The sequence below is a fragment of the Engraulis encrasicolus genome, chromosome 1 (assembly GCF_034702125.1).
Source record: "Engraulis encrasicolus isolate BLACKSEA-1 chromosome 1, IST_EnEncr_1.0, whole genome shotgun sequence".
In the NCBI taxonomy this organism is placed as follows: Eukaryota; Metazoa; Chordata; class Actinopteri; order Clupeiformes; family Engraulidae; genus Engraulis; species Engraulis encrasicolus.
The window spans coordinates 48,926,061-48,952,255 of NC_085857.1; the positions used below are offsets into that span (position 1 = coordinate 48,926,061).

The 26,195-nt window shown below is 41.4% G+C and overlaps 1 protein-coding gene across 1 annotated transcript in view; it reads left to right on the forward strand.

The window, feature by feature from the left end:
• The first annotated feature begins 461 nt into the window (after window positions 1-461).
• LOC134438720 (5-hydroxytryptamine receptor 3A-like) overlaps window positions 462-26,195 on the forward strand; it is a 31,130-nt gene continuing 5,396 nt past the window's right edge. Inside the window, exons 1-4 of the mRNA XM_063188393.1 lie at window positions 462-612; window positions 935-1,104; window positions 4,538-4,689; window positions 4,831-5,041. Coding sequence (XP_063044463.1) covers window positions 4,546-4,689; window positions 4,831-5,041 — 355 coding nt within the window. The 5' untranslated portion in view covers window positions 462-612; window positions 935-1,104; window positions 4,538-4,545. The remainder of the gene's footprint in view (window positions 613-934; window positions 1,105-4,537; window positions 4,690-4,830; window positions 5,042-26,195) is intronic.

Consider the following 26,195-nt stretch of genomic DNA (forward strand, 5'->3'; position numbering starts at 1 on the left):
AAAGTCGTTGAACAATAACTGACAATTCTTTTTGAAATGCTATTTTTTTGACTAACAGGATGAGAAAAGTGAGCGCTTGCTTCTGTATGTCCTTTACACACAGGTAACTATCCCAAATCTTTGGCTTTGTGTTTCAGAACGAATTGTTTCAATTAGTAGCACCTAAAGTATTGCATCGCAGTGTGTGCAGTGTGTGCAGTGTGTGCAGTGTGTGCAGTGTGTGCGTGTGCGTGTATGTGTATGTGTATATGTATGTGTGTGTGTGTAAAAGTGTGTGTGCCTGCGTGCATGCATACCCATGTCCAGGTGTGTGTGTGTGTGTGTGTGTGTGCAGTGTGTGCAGTGTGTGCAGTGTGTGCGTGTGCGTGTATGTGTATATGTATGTGTGTGTATGTAAAAGTGTGTGTGCCTGCGTGCATGCATACCCATGTCCAGGTGTGTGTGTGTGTGTTTGTGTGTGTGTGCGTGTGCGTGTGCGTGCGCTTGTGCGTGTGTTTTGCAGGCCTGGCTGAATGAGTGGCTGATATGGGACCCAGGTGTGTTTGGGGGAGTGCAGCAGGTGACTCTACCTGCAGACAAGCTGTGGACACCAGATATTATTCTCTATGAGATGTGAGTACACAAGCACTCATGCGCTTAATTGTGCACACATGCACTTACGCACACACACACACAGACATGTGTGTTGTCTGCATGCAAACGCAAGCACGCACACAGAGACACACTTGCACCATTTCCCCAATATCATTTTGTTGTTAAATTCATATTCACACTGATTACTGGACCTGATCCCTGGTGTTATTGATGTAATTTTATGGTTTCTCAGTTTATGATGTTTTCATTGTTTTATTCTATAATCCTATTCTTGGTACTGTCTCACACTATCACAGATTTATAAATAGTAATACGTTTTTTTTCTGCTGCCTACCTCTAGTGCTGCACTGGAGGACTATGATAGGTCAACTCAGCTGTCAGTCACCTATGATGGCTGGGTGACCCAGCATAAGCCCCGCCTCCTGGAGACCAGCTGTCCTCTCAACTTGTTCCACTTCCCCCTGGACACACACACCTGCAATCTCACCTTTACATCACAGACACACACAGGTGTGTGTGTGTGTGTGTGTGTGTGTGTGTGTGTGTGTGTGTGTGTGTGTGTGTGTGTGTGTGTTTGTGTGTGTGTGAGAGAGAGACTGAGTGTGTGTGTGTGTGTGTGTGTGTGTGCGTGCGTGCGTACATGTTTGTGCGTGCATGTGTGTGTGAATCCATTGATTTATATGCGTGCCTGAAGGAGACCTAGGGTGCGTTCCAATATGCGACCTTGCGTCCTCCACTTGTGCTTGTGGCCTCGTACCAGGAAGTAATATGTCATGATATCACTGACAACAGCATTATATTTCAATATCTCGCAAAAGCTCAATTCAAGTGTCATTTTCTCATTTGCAATTGGGATGGTGAATGAAGAACAGTCTACCAAAAGTTGTTGTGGCTAGGCTGACAGTGGGGAAACTTAATTGTTTTCTCCACGGAAGCGATGGCCAGGAGGCGGGGGCCAGGAGGCCACAAGCACAAGTGGAAGACGCAAGGTCACATATTGGAATGCACCCATAGAGTGACTGTGTGTATTTATGTCTCTCCTTCCTTATTGATATGGAGCTGTAATGGCCTGCCCATTAAATAATTAGTGAGCAATAATAACAACAATGACAATAATCAATAATAGTCTAATAGCTTAGCTCCAAAATATAAAGGAATCGTTCAGTTTGTGATACAAGCATGAAAATTGGTACACATATAGCCAAAGGCATTCCAAAAAGAACTGGATATGGAGCCATCGTGAATTTTCAACATGGTGGCCATGGCAGCCATTTTTCAAAATGGCCGCCAGCAACAATAGTTTTCTTGGATATAACATATTTTAGACATATTTACCATTCATACCACTTGGTAAATGTAATATGGATAATTGAAAAGGTGTCATGAATATTCAAGATGGCTGCCATTTTCAAGATGGCCGCTGTCACTTGTATGATTTATCTGATATAGGTGATATCGTGTCAAATCAGTCATTTTTCATGATGCAGAATTCTAATTTGGAACTTTGGAATTAACCAGAAGCTTCCTTTTATCTCATTCTATACTTGATATACAGTATAGTAGCCTATCACTGTTTCTTTCAAAATGGCAGCCCATGTCAGATAGTCATACAGTAGTGGAGTCTGTTAAGGGTTTTTACCATTACGGAACTGACAAAATCACTTTGCATGGTATTTCCTTAGGGCTGTAATTTTAGCCTAGGAGGCCTCCGGAAAAAACTTTCTAGTATGTCATATACAATATCATGTAGTGTAATGCATTACATTGTTATTACATGACATTATACTTAGCTGACAATGTTAATATAGTCCCGAACTCAGCAGAGATGAAAGGGCAGTGGTAGTCTGCTTGACCAGATTGATGAAAAGTACAAAAATGTACATAGTAGTGGTGTGCATTGGCACTGCCCTCACGATTCGATTACGATTTGGGAGGTAGCCATTCCATTCCATTCCATTCCATTCTACAATGCATTGCAATGCATTACATTTCTATTGAAAGCAAAGTAAATGTTCCATCAGTCATGATGAGGCAATACAAGTAGTCAGATACTGAACAACATTTTTTTGGCTATTTTCTGTATCAGTCTTGCCGTTTTCAATGCTTTGAAGTACTTTTATTTAATTTAACATTCATTTTCTCCTGAAATATCCACGGAAGTAATTGAAACTTAAAAAAATGTCCGCATCGATTATGGAACTTGCTGCATTGAATTGAATTTTCCATGCCCTGCATTACATTGCATTTCCTATTGTAGTACATAGTGTGAAAGTATAAGTCTGTGCTGACATGCTTGACAGCAAATGTACCATTGTGAATGGTTTGAGAAGAATCTTGGTCTGAATTCCAATGAACATTTACCACATTAAAACTATGGTGAGAATAGACCACTGCTGCTAATGCTTGCTCATTATCTGAATGGGGAAGTGTCAGTGCAGGATGGTGTCCAAGGTAGCAGGTTCTCCATCCTCTATTTTCCATAACAGATATTTTTTATTTGTATGAGAGAGGGTAAAAGACAGGACCTCTCCATATGTACTGTATGAAGAACCCATAAGATCACCTAATTCTACATTCTCACAAGTAGCATTGTGCATATTGAGCCATCTTTAGAATTACAGACAGATTACTCAATATACATGTAGGCTACCTTAGGTCTTCAGTTCAAATTAAATGGAAATGTTTTCTAAGTAGGTGTTTAGTAAGTAGGCAGAGGTCAACTGTTTTTTCCTGAATTTGCAAACAAGTCCTCACCTACTAAGTGTGTCACAAGTTGCATTACAGTTAGTCAGTGAGTACTTCAATTGCTACTGCAAAACTGACAGCTGATGGACAACATGTGCCACCCTTACCCACAGGAGAAATATCTATATAAAACAACAATTCTCATATGGTATACTACATACTATAAAAGTAAATAATTACCGGTACTCATTTTCTTGATATGCAAGGCACACAAATAGTCTGGGAGGAAGGATAGTCTACCATACCCCCCCCCCCCCCCTGCCCAAACAAAATGCCACGTGACTTAACATCATGAACTTGACATGAATGCCACATGACATAACCTTCAAGATTTTGAGTGGTAACAGTAACATAACTCATTCCCACTACACTTTTTTTTGCTTTCTATTGTACATGATCTCAGAATGCTCTACATGTTTCAGTTCTATAATTGTACTGTACAGTATACTACAGTACAGTGCAGTGCAGTGCAGTGCAGTACAGTAGTATACAGTACGGTGCAGTATAGAAAAGTACAGTACAGTGCAGTAGCATACAGTACGGTGTAGTATAGAAAAGTACAGTAGAGTATAGTACAGTACAGTAGCATACAGTACGGTACAGCACAGTATAGTACAGTACAGTAGCATACAGTACGGTGCAGTATAGCAAAGCAAAGTACAGTACAGTAGCATACAGTATAGTACAGTGCAGTAGCATACAGTATAGTACAGTACAGTATTTCACATTACAGTACAGTATAGTACAGTATAGTACAGTACAGTACAGTACTGGGTCGTAAGGAAGCAACGTCCTAAATTGTTTTCAGTTCCGTAACGGTAATGGCCTTTTTTTTTTTAAATGGCGGCCATCTTGAATATTCATGACAACTTTATTATCCATAACATTTACCAAGTAGTATGAATGGTAAATATGTCTAAAATGTCATATTTTATCCATTACTCGTTAGAAAACTGTTGTTGCTGGCGGCCATTTTGAAAAATGGCTGGCATGGCCACCATGTTGAAAATTCACGATGGCTCCATATCCAGTTCTTTTTAGAATGCCTTTGGCTACACGTGTATCAATTTTCATGCTTGTATCACAAACTGAACGATTGTTTTGGTTAGCCGCTGCACTATAATAATAATCATCACCATTATCATCATCACCATCATAATCATACTAATAAATATAATAATTATTATTTATACATCAGTAAGCGAAATGGATCTGCACTGGGGTCCAGGCATCACCCGAGTCCAGGGAGACTCCTTCTTCTCCAGGGGGGAGTGGGAGCTCACCTCCATCAGCATCCCAACCAGCTCCCAACACAGCACAGCCCATCAACGGCCCACAATAAAAGCACAGGTAAGTGTGGTGTGTTGCCAAAGCATTGGATACAAATAACAAGACAAAACATTGCATTTTCAGTTACATTCACTTTTACAGAAGTCTCTACCTCTCTCTCTCTCTCTCTCTCTCTCTCTCTCTCTCTCTCTCTCTCTCCAGGTGACAGTGCGTAGGCGTCCTTTGCTTTATGTGGTGATGTTGCTCTTGCCCACGGCGGTCCTGATGCTGCTGGACCTTCTCTGCTTCCTCATCCCTATCTACCTCAAGCAGCGTCTCAGCGTCATGGCAACCATCTTCACGGGCCACTTCCTGTTCCTCATCGCCATCTTCACCCTCTTCCCGCCCTTCACCACCAAACTGCCCCTGATTGGTGGGTTTATTAGTCACATCACTACTAAGCTGCATCTATTACTACCGTGGAAGTAATAATTATTTGACCCCTTGCTGATTTTGTTAATGGTAATTGGGCCCTGTAGCTGCTGCTGGTGTCAATAAACCTGGTCCACGCATTCTTACTGATGATCATGACTCTTTATTATCTTTGCTCGTCATGAGCACCGTGAAAAACTGGCAGAAACCAAACAAAACACATACAAAGTATTAATATTTAAGCAAAAACACATACAAAAAAATGTATAAAGAAAATACAAATAAATTCAAAGTAATTACCGTGTACGCCTTCCCTACTAACAATTTTTAGTTCTACGAAGGTTCCTGGAACACAAGCCCTTGGTTCCAGAGTAGTCCTGATTACGTTCTTACTTGGTTGGCAGGGAAGTTTAATTTTAGTTCCCAGAATGTTACATGTTTGGTTCCCATTCCGTTCCCCCAACATTCTCTCACCGGCCCTTTTTTCTTGTTCATGTCATGTTTGTTCCCTCGCCATTCCCATGTGGTTCTCTTAACCTTGTTGGTCACATATTTGGTTCTCCAGATGTGCTCCTGTTGTTCCCCCAACCTAGTTTATTATGTGTTATGGTCCTGCCCCCCCTATCCTTCACCATGATTGAGGTACCCTGATCATGATACTGTACCACCTCCCATGCTCCACCGTGACTGTAACACCCTGTGCATGGCACCACTCTACCATACTGCACTGTTAAGGTAATGTTCAGAGCTGCCTGATACAAGTACATGTATGAGATCTATATTCATTTTTTTAATTTGTGCAGTCCTGTACCACAATGAAATTAAGAGTCAGTTGAGTTGTATGAACACATTTCACATATACAATGTCTTCCTTAATGTGGAATTTAAAGAACCTCTTCTACATCAAGTGCACAATGGAGCAAGCAAGGTAACAACTGCTGTTACTGGCTATCTCACAAAGCAAGGCACAAGATGAAGTTAGCAAGCTAACAAATGCCATAAGCCAAAAGTGCTATTAGCTGGCTTGCAAAGCACACCTACAAAGTAGGCAAGCAAGTGCTATGCTGTGCCATGCTAACCAGCCAACAGGCAGGCAGGCAAATAACTAAAGCACTGTGACAGTCCAGGTTTATATACAGGCTCAAGAATACCATGTGACCAGATTGATTAGGCTTTTGGCAGCTGCAAGCAATAATTGAATCATGACATACCAGCCCTTAGTAATTAGGTGTGGCCAGGTGCTGATGGACAGATTGGTTGTGATGGGGCTGCTTGTTTCCAGCAAGGGTGTAAGAAGTTCTCAAAATGTTTCAATCACTCACCACTTCATCATCTTTTTTGTGATGTTGTGTGCATAGGCAAACCTTAGATCAACCCAACCAAGTTAAGTTAAATGAATGAAAAAGGTTATCATATTGAATTAAAAAAATGTTTGATTTTAAATGTACATGATTCAATGTGGAGTAAATGTAGCCTGCGTTAGTTCTGCCAGGGAGACTCAGAGCACCTGTGCATTTCCCAGAGCCAATCAGCGGCTGCCATCGCCTTTATAGCGACGTGTCTAAACTCTCCTTTCTTGCTGGCTTTAGGCATGGCCGGTCCGAAATCCGCGCGCGCCAAAACTTAAATGTTTCTTTCTCGTAGTTTCAGGAGCATTATCGTGCTGTCACATCTCCCACCTCTCCACTCACGCCCTTAATAGAAGGCTCCCGTACGTTTCGCTTGTCCTCGAGGCTACTTTCATTTCGATTCAGTTTTAGGATCTCGCCATGTCTGGGCAGCTGGCTCCGGCGTCTTTACTTCACTTCAGGGTTTTTTTGCTGGTGCTACGTTTTTCTCTCTATCACTAAGCGCTCTGTCATACTATCACGTCGACTTCTGGTTCGGACGCCCGCAGGGATAGTAGTTTTAGGAAGGTTGGCAGCGCTGCTTTCTGTGGTCACATGTGCGTAAGTAAGCGAGGCTTGCCTCTCATCGTAGCTTAAAATGTATTGCTTTCATCAACCTTGGCTATAGGTTCTCAGTTTATAGTCACGCGTTTACTTTCTTCTTCTTTGTCTCGTTTCCCGTTGCCGCTGTTTTTTCTCCCCTCTGACTGCTTAAGTTAAACTGTGGAGTGCTCCCTGTAACGACTTACTAGTCGCGTTGCGTCCTCCTTGCCGACCTAGATATATTCATAACTGACTCTTATGGTTGTCGTTTGACTGATCGCTCGTGCACTGGTCTGTAGCCTTCGTGGCGTGGTGGCAATGTGTTATGCGTCACGGTGCGTTATGTGTAGCTACTAGAGTCGACGTTCGCCCTCTATTTTAGTCATGCAATTCACTCACTGGGTTCTCGTTCCTATGAATCGGCTCGTCATCTCTATGGGAGCGGCTCATTGTTGACCTGCTACATTCTGTGTAATCCGTGTTAGCTGGGTTTCTTAGCGTCCAAAAAGGGCCTAATCGTTACGCGCTGGATAGAAGCACCAAAATCGGTGTAGACCTTCCTTAGGGTGTTCTCCATCATTTCAGAAGGGGTGCCCCAAATTTCAATGTCATTAAGGTCATTTTTATGGGGTAAATCCAAGATGGCTGCCTAAAACCAGCCAATAGTAGTAAAATGCTGTACTGCCTGGACATAATGGTGTTATGGGCCAATCCACCTATTTGTGTGTGATGTATACAAACTGAACTTTGAAAATATGTGCAAAACTTACCATAAAAACAATGTTATATATGTCTTATTTAGATTCAAAAACAGGAAAATCATAAAAACCATGGTCAGAATGAGATCACTCTACAATTGAGAGCTCATTTCTGGGCATTTAGCTATTGAACCAACATTCATTAAGAGTTTTAAAAATTTGCAGTGGGTCATATCTATAACATCCAAAAAGAAAATTGTGGTTAGAAAATTTAGGGGAGAAGAGATAAACCCTTGAACTGGGCCACACATAACTGTCCCAATAATAGCATGCTAGCATTAGCAGGTTCAGACACTCAGTCTGCTCTTCAGATAAAGATGGCAAACAATAATTTTAATCCCACTTACACATGCGCGCACACACACAAACTACTACTACTTCCTTAGGACCCCCTCAATGATTTAACCCTAGGAGTTCAACTGAAATATATTCATATCAATCAAGTCAATAATACATGTACATATCAAGTGTCAGTGACAGCTGTCAAATGACAAATGTATGCTGATTAATGTTCAGGTATGTATATCGCAGTCCTAAGTGTACAATGGAGTGATAAGGGCATTTATGCTTAGGAAATTATGAATAATCAATATGCAATACACCATACATACAGTATATTGACAGATACTTTGTTTTAAAAGAGCAAAATGGTAACATGTCTGTTTTTCCATCTACTTTTGGCTTTAATCTAGATGACATGTTGGCTACCTAACCACTTAATTTATTGTTTGCTCGTTATTTTTTATTTGTGGGTGTGGTCCTTTGTTTAAAACATGTCTGCCTGCCTTCCCTCTCTCACATAGGCTACTAAAATAGTCTTTCAAAAACTTAACCCATTGAGGTCTAAGTGCCCTTGAGAGGGCAATTTGACATGTCTCTAAAAACAAATCTGTAACTCTGTGAGTTTTTGTCATTGAAACACATAAGTTACACCATTAGAAACCTCGGACCTTCCAGATTTCAAATATATATATATTAAATAAATTATATAGCTGGCCCAATTTAAAGAAAGTGAAAAGAAATCTTCGCATATTCTGTACTCTCTGCCTGTAGCAGCCACACCTATAGCTATTCACATGTAAAGTACCAGTGCTTGAGTGGCTATTCAGAGGTGACAACACGCCCCTTTCAGGTAGGGTAAACACAGCAGACGTAGAGTGACAGGGGGGTTGGGGCTATCAGAGCACATGGGGATTGACAGGGGGGTGTGGGCCATTAGAGGTTTTTCACACCTATCTCATTAGTATTCAAATGAGACAGGCAGTGGCAGTGACATAGTCATTGTTTTTTGCATTTTGTATGAAAACAACAAAACATTTCTAAATGCCCTTTTCACTTTTATGCTGCCAACACATTTGTTTACAAGATTCAAACGTCAAAAGTCTTGGCTAGATATATTTATTGTGTGTTTTCTTGAACTTTTTGAAGACGTCTGAACCCTGTTTTTTTGTACAGTTGTGTTTATACTCAATTTAAATAAAACATGTTTGTATGACATCCAATTTTTTTCAGATTATTTCTTGTCAGGCTTTTCACAATACAACCATATATTCCACTTTTGCATAGATGCTTACTGTTAGCTGAAAATACTTGAAAATGTCAGGGTGGTGCAAGCAGCCTAAAAGCCTCTGAAAGGCCTTAGACCTCAGAGGGTTAAAACAACAGCATGTGGAAATCCTATTGGCTTTGGAGGGCTAACGTCTATAAGACTATACTGTACTCTACTGTATTGCACTGTACTGTACTCTACTATACTGTACTGTACTGTACTGTACTGTACTGTACTGTGATATACCGTACTGTACTCTACTGCACCGTGCAGTATGCTACTGTACTGTACTGTACTGTACTGTACTGTACTGTACTGTACTGTACTAGACTGCACCGTACTGTATGCTACTGTACTGTACTTAACTAGACTCCACCGTACTTTATGCTACTGTACTGTACTGTACTTTACTTTACTGTACTGCACCGTACTGTATGCTACTGTACTGTACTGTACTATACTGCACCGTACTGTATGCTACTGTACTGTACTGTACTATACTCTACTGTACTTTATTATACTGCACCATTCTGTATGCTACTGTACTGTACTGCACTCCACTGCACTGCACTGTACTGTACAGTACAACTATAGAACTGAAACATGTAGAGCGGTGGTGCTCAAACTGTGGTACGCGTACCACTGGTGGTACTTGAGACATCTCTGGTGGTACTTGGAATACCATTATGAACCTCTCCTGTACTGACTGGCAAAAGTGAATATGGAAGGCCTTTACTGTGATATTCTAATGTTGGTTGTCAAGGTGGTACTCGGAGAGCTCAATATTTTCTCAGGGGGTACTTCACACAAAAGGTTTGAGAACCACTGATGTAGAGCATTCTGAGGACATGTACAATATTATGCAAAACGGTGTAGTGGGAATGAGTTATGTTACTGTTACCACTCAAAATCTTGAAGGTTAAAAAAAGTCGTGTGGCATTTTGTTTGGGGGGGGCGGGGTATGATCGACTATTCTTCCGCCCAGACTATTTATGTGCCTTGCATATCAAGAAAATGAGTCCAGGTAATGATTTACTTTCATAGTATATACCATATGAGAAGTGTTGTTCTATATAGATATTTCTCCTATGGGTAAGGGTGGCAAAAGACCTACAGTACATGTTGTCCATCAGCTGTCAGTTTTGATAGCAGTTTAAGTACTCAATGATTACTGAGCTAACTAATACAACTTTTGACACAAGTACTAGGTGAGGACTTGTCTGCAAATAAACATTTTTTTTATCTCTGTCTTCTTACTCAACATACACTAAGAAATAATTCCCATTTAATTTGAACTGAAGCCATACTGTGGCCTACATGCAGGCCTATATTGAGTAATCTGTAATGCCATTCTAAAGATGACTGAAATGCTCTCACAATATGCACTTGTAAAAATATAGAATTAGGTGATCTTATGGGGTTCTTCATACATATGGAAAGGTCCTGTCCTTTACCCTCTCTCATACAAATAAAATACGTATATCTGTTATGGAAATTAGAGGATGGGGAACATGCTACCTAGGGCATCTTGCACTGACACTATCCCATTCAAATCGAGCATTAGCAGCAGTCTATTCTCACCATAGTTTTAGTGTTGGCAATGCTCATTTTAATTCAGACCAAGAATCTTCTCAAATCGTTCACAATGTTACATGCTGTCAAGCACGTAAGCACAGACTCACCCATACTTTCACACTATGTTCATTTTGTAGTTTTATCAATCTGGTCTAGCAGGCTACCCTTGCTTCATCTCTTCTGAGGACTATATTAACATTGTCAGCTAAGTATAATGTCATGTAATAACAATGTAATGCGTTACCAACATGACATATTGTATATGACATGGTAGACATTTTTTTTCAAGGGGCACCCCTTCTAGGATGTCTTCAAATCAGTCAAGGAACACGTGTACCGAATTATATGCTTCTATCCAGCGCGTAACGATTTCTCGGCTTACAGCCCCTACTATGTCAGGCCTACTTATCTGTTTCCGGTGAGGTTGCCCACGCGGGGTCTTTGGAGTAGTGCTGGTGGAGTTATTCGCTGGCGCAGCGGCATTAGACCTACCCGATTAATGATGTGAACCAACTGGCTATATCTACAGAATGATTTTATTTCTTGCAGACATGATCTTAGTGTATGGTCGGATTTTCCTCCTAGTTTTTATTTTCAGCTATTTATTGTCTTGATTTTGATTTATTGCCTATTTTAGTTTGGCGATACTGTATTTCATGTTAATTCTTGTGCTTCGCGTTTTTCTGTTGCCTTCACATCATATCGCGGTGTTGGGCCTTCATGGCCCTCGGTCCTCCTATTTAGACCTGGCTGCTGGCTCTTTGGTCAACTGCCTTCTTTGTTTATTCTTGAAAATACTTTTTGCATAACTAGAGGTTTATATCTATCATTTTCAGATGTGGGTATTCTGGCTCCTAGGTAAATTACTTTAAATGTTCATAGCCGTGGCTATAGCACACTCTGCTTTCCGCTCACGATTTAGAGTTGTTGTGCCGTGGTTTCGCATGCCAGCACCCACGTTTCTCTCTCTCCGTGTGGCATGCTAATTAGCTCTGCCCATTGCCGGGACTCAGTATGCTTCCGCGCAGTAGCCTAATCTGTGGGATTAACCACACATTAAAAGATGTGTTGATAATGGCCATGTCCTTTCGTTCTAGGTTCACTACTGGCGATTGCACGCTGCATGTTCCGAGTACTCAGCTGTCAGACTTATCGCATCCACGTTTGCAGCTGGAGCCCTTTCCACCAACGATGCATAGTATCGTATCTTTACCTCTCTTTCCTCCGTCTCATAGGTTAATTCAATCAGCACTGCGCCGCTGCCTGGAGACCCGCGCGACTCCGCTTTTAACTGCTTGGTGGTGCATGGCTTCCCGTGGCTCACTTAGTAGTTGCCATGCAAATGGGCCCGGGATTCTTTTGGGGGTATCAACAGGCCGTACAAAGCATTAACTAGCTACACCCTCGTCTACAATTTAACCCTCTGAGGTCTAAGGCCTTTCAGAGGCTTTTAGGCTGCTTGCACCACCCTGACATTTTCAAGTATTTTCAGCTAACAGTAAGCATCTATGCAAAAGTGGAATATATGGTTGTATTGTGAAAAGCCTGACAAGAAATAATCTGAAAAAAATTTGGATGTCATACAAACATGTTTTATTTAAATTGAGTATAAACACAACTGTACAAAAAAACAGGGCTCAGACGTCTTCAAAAAGTTCAAGAAAACACACAATAAATACACTCGCCTCCAAAAGAGTTGTCGCCTACCCATCTGTTTGGAATAACAGCTAATAACCTGACTTTCAATTAATCACTTGGCTTCAGAAGTCACTCATATGAAAGCTACAACCCTCCCGAATGAAAATGTATGTACAAAAATAAATGTCATGCACCAAAGAAAGATTGACCCTTTATTGAACACAGACAGGGCAGATTTTCACAAGACAACAGTTCTGTCGCCTATCGAACATAATGTGAAAATGAGCAGATAAGTCACTTCAAAACACTTCAAATACGCAGATTGGGTGTCATACTTAATCACTGAATCACTCTCACCTCTCCAGACAATCGACTTTGGCCTTAGGTGTATGTTTAGGGTCATTGTAATCATGGAAAGCAACACAATGAAAATCAATGGCGTTCAATGAGAGATGGTGACATATTCGCTATTCGTAGAGCAATACAAGTTTAACTTCATGATTTAATCAATGATAAAAGCCCTCAAACACCTGCAGCATGCATGCAGCTCCTCATAAGAGCTGTATCTGTACCATGTTTCACTTTATGCACCATTTCTCTTTTTTCATATTCTTCATCTCCAACACCATATAGTTTTGATGCTATCAGTTCTAAAATGGTTGATCTTGGGATCTTGACTTCAGAGTACGAGTCCCATTAGCCTTCATTTTTGTCAGAATTAGGCCTGACATACTCTTGGCTGGCTTTTTTGAGACAGGACAGTGGGAGAGACTTCTTTGGTGTTAAAGGTGAAGAATTTGGAAAAAATAAATGTTGCCTAAAGTCAAACATGGGAGGGATACAGCTCTTATGTGGAGCTGCATGCATGCTGCTGGTGTGTGAGGGCTTTTATCATTGATTACATCATGATGTTAAAAATGTATTGCTCTACGAATAGCAAATATGTCACCATCTCTCATTGAACTCCATTGATTTCCATTGTGTTGCTTTCCATGATTACAATCACCCTAAATATACACCTAAGGCCAAAGTTGATTTTCTGGAGAGGTGTGAGTGAATCAGTGATTAAGTATGACACCCGATCTGCATATTTGAAGTGTTTTGAAGTGACTTATCTGCTCATTTTCACATTATGTTCGATAGGCGACAAAACTTTTGTCTTGTCAAAATCTGCCCTGTCTGTGTTCATTAAAGAGTCTATCTTTCTTTGGTGAATGAAATTTATTTTTGTACATACATTTTCATTCGAGAGGGTTATAGCTTTCATATGAGTGACTTCTGAAGCCAAGTGATTAATTGAAAGTCAGGTTATTAGCTGTTATTCCAAGCAGATGGGTAGGCGACAACTCTTTTGGAGGCGAGTGTATGTCTAGCCAAGACTTTTGAAGTTTGAGTCTTGTAAACAAATGTGTTGGCAGCATAAAAGTGAAAAGGGCATTTAGAAATGTTTTGCTGTTTTCATACAAAATGCAAAAAAAATTACTATGTCACTGCCACTGCCTGTCTCATTTGAATACTAATGAGATAGGTGTGAAAAACCTCTAATGGCCCACACCCCCCTGTCAATCCCCATGTGCTCTGATAGCCCCAACCCCCCTGTCACTCTACGTCTGCTGTGTTTACCCTACCTGAAAGGGGCGTGTTGTCACCTCTGAATAGCCACTCAAGCACTGGTACTTTACATGTGAATAGCTATAGGTGTGGCTGCTACAGGCAGAGAGTACAGAATATGCGAAGATTTCTTTTCACTTTCTTTAAATTGGGCCAGCTATATAATTTATTTAATATATATATATTTGAAATCTGGAAGGTCTGAGGTTTCTAATGGTGTAACTTATGTGTTTCAATGACAAAAACTCACAGAGTTACAGATTTGTTTTTAGAGACATGTCAAATTGCCCTCTCAAGGGCACTTAGACCTCAATGGGTTAAGGGCGCACCTATCTAAGTGCATTTTATTTCAAATTATTGCAATTACTTAACATATGATCGCTTTTTCTTTCACGTGCCAAGCATGACTCTACTACTCCTCGTACAGTGAGTCATCCATCTGAAGTAGTAGGACGAAATTGATGAATTGACTATCTTTGATATGAGTATCCAACCCTTTAACCATGCACAAGTTCCAGTTAACCTCTCTGCTCTCGTAGGCATACCCAGGCCCTCTACCGCACCAACGAGTCAACCGTTGCAATTTGTTCTCGCTGCTAATTTCACCCGTTCTCTGTTATCTCGTTGCTGTCTCATTCTCCTCTCTGTGTACATGCTGCATTCCAGTACAGTTAGCAAACCACAACGTCTGCCTAGTCATGGCAAGGAAGGGAATGCTCGCCTAGCTATGGCAAACTGTCATTGTCGCTGACTGTAAACTCTATCTTTCCGTTCCAGGCGCTCAGATGGTCATGCTCGTCCACACGTTGGGGCCCATCGCTACCCATGTGCGTTTCCTTCCGACATGTATTTCCTTATTTATCACAGCTCAAAGGCCTGGTGCACTCTCAATACGTCATCAGAAGGCCTACAGGACGTCATTTGGGATCCAGTTTTATGCCAGTGACCCTGGTTACCCTAATTAATTTTCACTCATCTCTATTTAGTCGAGTACACCTATGGCCAAAATGCACCAAACCCCAAAAAAATTGATACAAAAGGTTTTTCAACTGATTTCAATACATCCAGCTGTCCTTACTAACATACTAAAAATCTAGGAAAATCTAACTTCAAGAAAGGTGTCATTTTCAAGATCAAAGTTTTTTAAAATAAAGGTTACTACATGATAATTACATTGGCATGAACTAACATGTTTTCAGGATCTGTTTGTTTTGAGTGCTGTTTGGGTGGATAAAGACACTACTGCTATGGTAATATCCATGTGTTGTTTGTCAGGGCACATCATCAGTGATGAATCATGGTGTCACTAGGTATTTTGGATCTTTCAGCAGCTGAACTGAATAGACAGGAGCCACTACATGTGTAAGTAGAGGGCAAGGTGAAACGGTTGGTTCTGGAGACAGACAATGTCCTGAAAGGACATAGGGTTTTAGCATAGCTTTCGGGTAAGCCAGAGTAGGGCCAGATGTAGCTTCATAGGCAAGGGTCAGGGCCTTGTATTCAATTAGGGCATGAAAAAGAGGACATGACTGGGAAACTGAGGCTTTGTGGTCAGAGAATGATAGATGGTCATCAACAATGACACTTAGATTTCTTGTGGTCTTACTTGAGGCAACAGTAGCAGAATCCATATTGAGTTCGATATCATGGCAACCTAAATCTTTGGCTGGGACCACCAGCAGTGCATTTGGGCGAGGCTCAACTGAAGGTTGCATTCCTTCATACTTGTGGATAGTTCAGAGAGGCAAGCGGAAATGTGTGTGACCGTGGAGTCATCTGGCACAAAGTAACTGTGCTTCATCGGTGTAACAGTAGTATGAGAAGCTGTGAGAACAGATAACATGGCCCAGTGATGTGATGTACATGGCAAATAGGAGTCCCAGCACCAGCCCTTAGGACACCTCAGTGGAGAGGCTATGATTTGAGGACAGCTGACCTTGTCCTTGATACATGCTATGATACCACCAGACTCAAAGAATGTCTGGAAGAACTTGAGAAACATAAAACTCAATTATTTATCTAAGAGAGATGTTAAATAATCATGTTTTGAAAAAAAAATGCTAGCTGGTGAGTCTGCACAAAGATTTTTAGATTTACTACAAAACAAAAAGAGATGTCCATAATCTCTTCTGAAGATATCTTCTGGCTTATTAGAAACAAAATAAAAGAGTAATTTTGAGCTTGGCTTTTTCAGATTTTGAGTTTTTGCATTTTGAAATTTAATGCATATTTAATTAGATATAGTCCAATTACCATATTAAAACATAACATTTCAGAAAACTTGCAATACATTTTTTTCTCACAAATATGTGAGTAATCACCGGATTAAGTTTCATGGTGATATCGGCCAGCTAAATTTTTTGGCCTATTCACCTGGAGTGTCTCTTGACCCTTATAATAAGCCTAATGCAGCTATGTTGAAAAAAATAATTTCCCAAAGTCAGATTTTACTAGATTTTTAGTATGTCATTTAGCAGGTCCAATAGTAATAGAATCCATTAAAAAACCTTTTGTATCAATTTTTTTGGGGTTAAACCCTAAATGTACTCGCCTAATTCTCCTCCCATAAGGTAGAACATCTAAGTCCGATACTCTCGGGACTGGCGTCATGGTTACTGTTGCACATCACTGTGCCTCTTTCGGTCCTCATGCTCTATACTGCACTATTTTCCCCTCACTGTAACAAATAGCTGTTTATTTACGGCAATTCTGCAACAACATTCTACTGTTTTTCGAAAAAAACAGACAACTACTGTGAAAATATTACTTTGAGTCACATATTGAGCATAAACAGTAAGTACTGCACAATAGCAGTATTCACCGTTGTGGAAAAAAACTAGAGATGCACCGGATCCTGATTTTTAGGATCCTGCCGGATACCAGATCCACTGAATAAGATCCTGCCGGATCCGGAACCGGATACCGGATCCTACAAAAGGGTTGAAACATATAGTCTACTCGCACACGTGGGCCCTTTTTATTACGTTGGCGCAAACTATTTTTTAGACTCATTGGCTTATTGCCACACTGCCTGCAATAGCCGCTTCCAAAGGGATTTCACTCCATGCAGTGATTGGGGTTGTGAAAGACTGAAAAGCCTAGGCTAGACATGCACCAGACCCTGATTTTTAGGTAACATGCCGGATACCGGATCCACTGCTTAAGATCCTGCCGGACCCGGACCCTGTGAAAAACTCTATTATCCTGACGGATCCGGAACCGGAACCGGATCCGGTGCATCTCTAGAAAATAACAAGTTATTTTAGGCAGCACCATTGAAACCCATTCATCCTCCACTTGTCCGTGAGCACCATCAAACTTCAATACCACCTGAAGAACTGAAGTCATTCTGACTGGTTAAAGATTATCTGATACTATCAAGCATGATGAAACAATTTCTAAGGAAACTACAATACTTAAAAAGTGCTTGATGCAGCAAAGTGTGAGTAGCACATGCATTTTGATAGTGATGAAAGTGTGAATGGCTGAAACATTTTAAGAACTTGTAACACTCTTGCAACAAGCAGCCCCATCTAAACCAATCTGCTAATCAGTGCCTGGCCTCACCTGAGTAGGGCTGTTATGCCATTATTCAATTACGGGCGTCACCTGCCAAGGGCCTGATGACTCTGGTCACATGGTACTCTTGCACCGGTATATAAATCTGGACTATCAACACTTCAGTTGCTTGCCTGCCTGCTGGCTGGCATGCATGGCACAGCATAGCACTTGTTTGCCTACAAGCTTGCTTAGCCTACATGCTTGCACACTTTCCTCTTTGTGAAAGCTTGCTGTATGTGGCATCATTTGTGGCATTGTTGCATATAATGTGCCTGCTGCAAATTAGGCATTGCTTTGAGAGCTAGCTTGTAGTGCTGCTTGTTTGCTGTGCTACTTGGTGCAAAATATTTTTTTAAAGACTGACCAATGCTATATTCATCATTGGCTCATCAAGAGATACAGTAAAAAGCCCACCTTGCACACTATCATTGTAACATAGCACTGCGTACTCTGAATTTTTATTCACGCCCACACTTTCAAAGGACCACCGCAAACCATTTTCTCAATACAGCATTGCGCCATAGTATCATGCTCAAGGCACTCCAGTCATGGTGAACGATGGGAGGGTGGGGTGGTAACATGGCCAGGGTACCACAGTTATGGAGAATGATGGGTGGGGTGGGAAGTTGCCATGGCCATATTCATGAATACAACTATGACCCAGTATTTGCCTGTCATCACACAGCACAATTCAACTTTTTAACTGAAATGTACTGTTATTTTTCTGTAGAGTACTGTTATTTAACAGTTCAATTGCTGCTGAAAAAATGTTATATACTGTGATACATTAAACAGCAATGAGCTGTATTTGATTTTTGGTGTGAAATAACAGTAGAATTACAGGTAAATATAATTGCCAGTAACTGCCGTTATTTTGCAGGGACATTTTCTTAGAGTGCTTGATTCAACACTTCTCAGTCCTCATCACCCACCGGCAGGTGCATGTTTCTGGTCTTTAACTCCAAGACCTCAAATTCCAATACGCCTTCAATTCGTATGATGTTAGGCATTCAATTCTGTGCGCGCAGCAGGGATCCAGGTCACCCAAGGTAATCTCTGCACCTCTATTTACCTCTTAAAAGTCATAGCCTAATCCATGCCCAACGCGACTGACTCACGCTACCCATCACCCTCGGTATCTTGCACACGCTCATCATATCACTGCGGTGGCCCGTTTTCTCCCTGCCGATGTCCTAAAGCTCAAGCTCACTCCGTAACGGCCTATAAGGTATCCTCCCTCACAGGTGTTGGTGTTGGCTCTCGTCCCGGTAACCATTCATGCGCGCACGTTGCGCCATTTAGCCCTCATTACGCACTACTCTCTAGCAGTCGATAAGGTAACCCCCCCGTCACGTAGAGGTTGGTTTTGGCTCCCGGCACGGTAACCGTTCACACGCGCTCGCCGCGCCACTTAGCACTTATCACGCACCTTTCTCTGTGAGAGCATGTCCCTGCCTTATTTTCTTTCTGTTTACATGTTTGTCAATGTCCCTACATGTTTATGCCCACGTGAGGCAAGTCACTGCTAACTTAGTGCACGCGCATGCAGCGCCGATTAGATTAGTCTGTCTATGCTCCCCATGAGAGCGCCTGTCTGCCTTGTTCGTTACTTTCCTCCTGTGTCGTATGTCAATGTCCCTACATGTTTATGCCCACGTGAGGCAAGTCTCTGCTACTTTAACCCTAAAGCGACCGACTGGGGTCATTTATGACCCCGGGCACATATTTTCATACACCATTTCTGCAATTTTCATCAGAAAAACTTTTCCTTCTAGGAGTTTGTCAATACATATGTTATGCATGTTGCGAATGATTTTTGTGAGATTTGGACCATCTATGTGGGATTTATAATCAAAACACCTCTGGGGTCATTTATGACCCCGAGAGGATCCATGAGATACTCAACATTATAATGTCCATTGTTGTTGTAATTTTCAAACTCTGTTTTTTGTATTTTGTGTCTTGGGGCAGGCCATGGTCAGCAGACTTAAAATATTCATAATATAAACATTTATAGTATTAAAATATAATATATTATATAAATAAATAGGGCACCCCTGCGATAGCCAACGAAGCATATTGTGAGGGCACCCAGGTAGCATTTCCTCTGTTATTGCTCCATATTTGTTGATATCATGGCACAGTGGTCCTAGACACATGATTAGAATATGAAATGGAAGTCATCCTGATGAACAAAGAGGGAGGAAACAAGTCATCAGTGTAGAAATCAATGGCGATTTTAGAATTTTCCTTATTATATGACTATACAAAGGCTGAAGCATTTCTGAATCATTTCTTTGCTCTAATACATATGGAAGACACCTTTTCACAGCTACAATGTCCAGAAAAAGTTTCAGAGAAATTTTGAGTGTGCACAAGGTTATATGTTTGAGACATGGTTTTGTCTATGTAAATTACCATATTCTCTGATCTTGTGATTTCATGAACCCAGAAATGTTGAGTACCTTAATAGTCTAGTAGAACCTTGAGAAAGGTGTAAAGTAAGGTCTGGATGCAATTTTTTTGCATATATTGATAGTTTAGGGGCTGCAGATGCAGAATCTGACGGGTGCCGCTCAGGCACCCTTGAGCATTTTTTTTAAATGACATAATAAGCCACGCCCACACCTTCACTATGGGAAATAAGCCAAAAAATACATAAATCATTAAAATATGTCATGTTTGGTATCAAATTAAACCTCTTGATGAGCAGAAATCAGATGTGGTAACATCTAAAGGATTCCCTATAGTCCTCTTTTGTCACCAATGAAAAAAAGGCCATTTTGGTGTACTCGGGTCACTGCTGTAGGTCTCCATAGAGAACAGTCTCTAACATATTAGAACAAGGAACAAGGAACAAAGAACTCAATCATCTGAACAGAAGTTAAAAATAACAAGGAAGACAACTCTGATTAGAGACAACAATATGTACACATGGCCCTAACATTTTAACATGTAACAATTATACAATATGTGACATATAATTCATTGTTCATCAGTATCCTCATCAGAATGTTCATCTTCATCTGTTTCCACTGAGGGTGTGCTTTCACATGTTGATTTATTATTTGCACACTCCTCACTACCTTTGCAATTGCAGTATGTAGTGCAGGGAAGCCCCCCTGATAAACAACTACAAGAATTCCTGGAACATTTAGGCTCTGACTTGCACCTACACGCAATAAGCTGTAGGACTGATTTTGGGGCAATTTCTGAATTGCCATACACAGGCACGGGGATGTTATCCAAGATTTGCCATCCAAACAAGGATATATTGAACAGGTAAGCAGGAGGGGCTGTTTTGTCAGCAGCTCTCCAAAGGAGAACTTGGAGACGTGCACATTTGATGTGCTCAGCTGCACTCTGTGTTGTTGGTGGAAGACTTTTTTAATATTTGGAGGATCTCTCTTTTTGCTGAACAGCATGCACCTCAAATCACTTAAATTTCCAACTATCTTTCCAGAGTAGAGATAAGATAGGAAATCCATGCCTGCCTTCATCCATTCCTGTTCTTCAGTTTCTCAGTCTGTGAATGACTTCAAATTTAGCTCACACTTGAGCATTGCATTGATAGCTGATGTGTTTTCTTTGCCAAACGGGAATGACACAGTATCACAGCCCGACAATGCATGAACAGCCAGCAGGTCATAACATTTGTCCCCTAACCTTGACACAGTGGCATTGATGTCAATCACTTTGTTGACTACTGCGACTCACTCATGACAGGTCTACCTGCTTGTGCGCTAAAGCCTCTGCAGATGATCCAGAATGCGGCGGCACGGTTGATTTTCAATCAACCCAAAAGGACCCATGTTACTCCTCTATTTATTGAGTTGCACTGGTTACCGATCGCCGCCCGGATCAAGCACAAGGCATTGACCCTTGCCTACAAAACCATCACAGGAACGGCCCCAGCTTATCTGAAGGACCTACTAACGCCTTATGTTACTGGAAAAGAACTGCGCTCATCCAGCACAAGCCGTCTGGCTCTGCCATCCAGTCGCTCTAGGTACTCCCAGTCAAGATTGTTCTCCGTTGTGGTACCCAAGTGGTGGAACAGTCTCCCAGAGGCAGCAAGACTGAGCACATCTCTTGCAGCTTTCAAGAAACAACTAAAGACATTCCTCTTTCGAGAGAATCTACTAGACTAATGCTTGAACTGGCCTTGCCCCAGGGCAGACTCCTGACATGATGTTTAGTTTAGTTTAGTTTGTGAGTGTGTGTTTGTACTCGTTATTTACACTTTATATTAAAAAAACAAAACAAAAAAAAACTAACCCCTCTTTGCAACTGCACCTGTTGTTCTGTATATCTCCTGTGCACTTTGTATTTGCTTGTGATGTTGGCTTGATTATGTCCTCTTTTGAAAGTCGCTTTGGTTATAAAGCGTCTGCCAAATGCAATGTAATGTAATGTAATAATAATATTTGCGCATAGAAATTTGTGTTTGAGGTTTGTAATGCCAAATGAAAAACAAAAGGAGCACACAGATATCTGTGTCATCAGCTAAAATCTGAATCTGTGTTCCTTTTCTGGCAACAACTCCAAAAGGTAACTGATAATTTTGACATCAGCCTCTTTGTGGTGGTAGGCAGTGTTGTCTCCAATTAACTTCAACTTTGCATCAGTTTAAATTCTGCACAAGTACACTATGAGAGCTGCTTTGTTTTTTTTTCATTTTTCATGATGACATCTCTGTCTGGCAGGACTGTATTGGGGTTGATCCGATATTGTGTAGGTTTTGCACCCTTTGTTCGTCTCTGGCGTTCATGGGACTTAACAGAGTGTTCCATATACTGGTCAAATATGATGTATGTGTCATGTTGACTCTGAAATGGATGAAGGAAGATACTGGCAAATGACTTAACTGTTGTGTTTTTTGGCCATGAAGTGTGGTAAATGGCCTCATTACCATCTACAATTTCAACCTGCACTGGTCCCAGTGGTGATGTAGCAAACACTGCTAGCTTTTGCACTAGTATGGCCTTGCTCCCTTTTCTCATGTCCCCATATTCATCAAACAAAGCCGATGGAACTGGAGAGAGTTCATGTTTAAATACCTCAGATAACTGAATATCTCGGCTTTGTGATATGACAAGCAAACGAGCATATAGTTTTTCAGTGTCAAACACACTGACATCCCAAACTTTCACTCTTTTTTTAAGTGTTTCCATTGTGACCACTGACTTCTTGATTGGTGAATGAAACCCATCAGGTAAGGCACCACTAAATTTGGACGCCATTGCTTGTCCAATAGCCAGGGTATTGTCAACATTGACTTCGTCAGCAGCTGATCTTCCATTAATGATGTTACATAGCCCCTCATCAGCAGTGACTATCAATGGGTTGGTATGTTGTTTTAATTCATTGCCGATCTTATTCCTGTCTTCGGAGTCTAGCCGTCTTCTACTTTTTGATTCCTCTTTGTGGCTAGTTTTGGTATAAGAATCTGCCACTGACTCCTCATACACAGTGTCCATAAGTATTGAAAGAGTGTTGCACAGATGATGAGACAATATCCACTCAGACACTTGTTCAGAAGACAGAGACTTCCCAACTAAGCCCCCTTTAGTTTTGCCATATCGAATATATGTTTGCTCACCAAACTGATCAAGGAAGACAGAGTTCCAAATTCCACTCTGATGGCAGCAGACATGCTCACCATTGAGAAAGGCAGACATCACTGCTTCTGGAAGAGATGATGGCATTTTCCAGAACATGCCAAGATATGTATCTAGCATAATTCCAGTGGTTGGCAGCAAATAAGTATTGCATCATTCTCTTCAGTGCATACATGTGAAGCAACCAATTGGCCTCCCTTTCTGCACGAAGATAGAGGTGAATGATCATATATGGAGTGATTAAGCAGTCAACCCAAAGACGGCCTATCCTTGACTGTCGAATGCCCTCCAGCTCCTCAACAATGGCAGCTACTGTAGAAGTACCAGAGATGATGAGAGGTTCCAGAAGTGCACATACTACCATGCGCAACCCTCTAACGGCTTTTGGCCAAGCTTTACCATCAAGCATATGAGTGACTCCCTTAAATGACACACTAAGTAGCTCCTCTAAACCACTGCCATTCATTAATGTCCCGATACAGCTAATTTAAAGTGAAAGTGAAAGCCCATTGGGAAACTCCAACTCCCATTGTCATTGTGACACAGCACACAAGTGAACACTGCACACTGCACACAATGAAATTGCATTTATGCCTCACCCGTGCAAGGGGGCAGCCCTCAGTGGCGCCCCATGGGGAGCAGTGCGGTGGGACGGTACCATGCTCAGGGTACCTCAGTCATGGAGGAGGATGGGGGAGAGCACTGGTTGATTACTCCCCCCACCAACCTGGCGGGTCGGGAGTCGAACCGGCAACCTCTGGGATGCAAGTCTGATGCCCTAACCGCTCACCCATGACTTCCCATTTAGCTGACAACTAAATGAGTCCAACGGTTGGGGTCTGACCACTTCATCTGCATGATTATTTTATACAACTGCATATCAGCACACAGATGAATGAAAGGCACATTCTGTTGTTCCATGACTTCTTCAATGAAAATAATTGTGCTGAGAACTGTGTCAGGATGTGCTGGAGTCAATGAGTAAATCTCTGGAAAACGTGCGTGCTAGCAGCTTTTTAGAGATGACAGCTAATCCGAAGCATTGCTTTTGGTCATACTATATGTCAAATTAAACCTCTGTTTCTTAGCTTTCCAGAAATACAATTCATTTTTTCTCCAAAATACACTGTGCTTTCACCTCATCCCCCAAGATCAGGTTGAGAATGGGTGACTTTCGAAAAACGTTGCAAAAACCCCTAGGCACACCCACATATAAAATGGTGTAGAAAACACAAGTTTTGATATTTTGTTTTCAAATTTGAAATACAAGTTGTTCAGACTTGTGGCCTTTGTTCTATTCTGTCTATAACCTGATGCATTACAGTAAAAGGACTATTTCATGTATATATATATTAGGCGAGGGAAAAAAAGGGACAAAAATGACAAAAACTACAAAATATAAAGAGTTCCCAGTTTTCAGCTGAACACTTTACAGTGAATAGACAATAGATTACAAAACTAATGGGTGTCTGCTTTCCAAAATGGGTGTTTTTATGTCAGTAGCACAAAGGGTTGGGATACAGTAACCATTTCAATTTGGAGAGGCGTTTATTGGGAAATAATAAAGGGGCGTGGCTTGTGACGCCATTTAAAAAAATGCTCAAGGGTGCCGAGCCGGCACCTGTCATTTTCTTAAACTACACTCCCTAAACTACCAATTTCTGCAAAAAAATTGCATCCAGACCGTACTTTACGCTTATGGCCCAATTTCATCAACTTCTACTAGACTATAAAGGTTTATTGCAGAAATATCATCTATGGGCCTAATGGATAGAATTTAGCTTGGTTTCCCAAAGTTTCACTTTGAGCAATTTCCATAATTAGCATAAATATACTATATTATTATGGTAAGACTACTACAAGTGAATAGGCTAAAAAATGTAAATGATAGCTATCACCTTGAAACTTTCTCAGATGATTACTGATGATGAGAGAAGAAAAAAATGTATTGGATGTTTTTTGTATTTTGATGTTAGCATATGCAAATGAGGGCATACATCATATTTAGCATATACGTATGTAAGTTTGACTAATTTTTAGCAAAACAATAAAATGTTCAAATTCACATTTTTTTGCTTTAGATGAGGGACAAGTATGTACAAAATGTAAATAAATTTGAATGAACCCCAAAAAATAATTTATAGGGTGGTATTTCTATATAAATTCCTTGGGGTCATAAATGACCCCGCTCGGTCAGATTAGTCGCAAAAACAGGCCGGTCGCTTGAGGGTTAATGCACGCGCACGCAGCGCCGATTAGTTTATCTGTCAATGCTCCCCGTGAGAGCGCCTGTCTGCCTTGTTCGTCCTGTGTCGTATGTCAATGTCCCTACATGTTTATGCCCACGTGAGGCAAGTCACTGCTACCTTAGTGCACGCGCATGCAGCGCCGATTAGAGTTAGTCTGTCAATGCTCCCCATGGGAGCGCCTGTCTGCCTTGTTCGTTACTTTCCTCCTGTGTCGTATGTCAATGTCCCTACATGTTTATGCCCACGTGAGGCAAGTCACTGCTACCTTAGTGCACGCGCATGCAGCGCCGATTAGAGTTAGTCTGTCAATGCTCCCCATGGGAGCGCCTGTCTGCCTTGTTCGTTACTTTCCTCCTGTGTCGTATGTCAATGTCCCTACATGTTTATGCCCACGTGAGGCAAGTCACTGCTACCTTAGTGCACGCGCATGCAGCGCCTATTAGAGTTAGTCTGTCAATGCTCCCTATGGGAGCGCCTGTCTGCCTTGTTCATTACTTTCCTCCTGTGTCGTATGTCAATGTCCCTTCATGTTTATGCCCACGTGAGGCAAGTCACTGCTACCTTAGTGCACGCGCACGCAGCGCCAATTAGAGTTAGTCTGTCAATGCTCCCTATGGGAGCGCCTGTCTGCCTTGTTCGTTACTTTCCTCCTGTGTCGTATG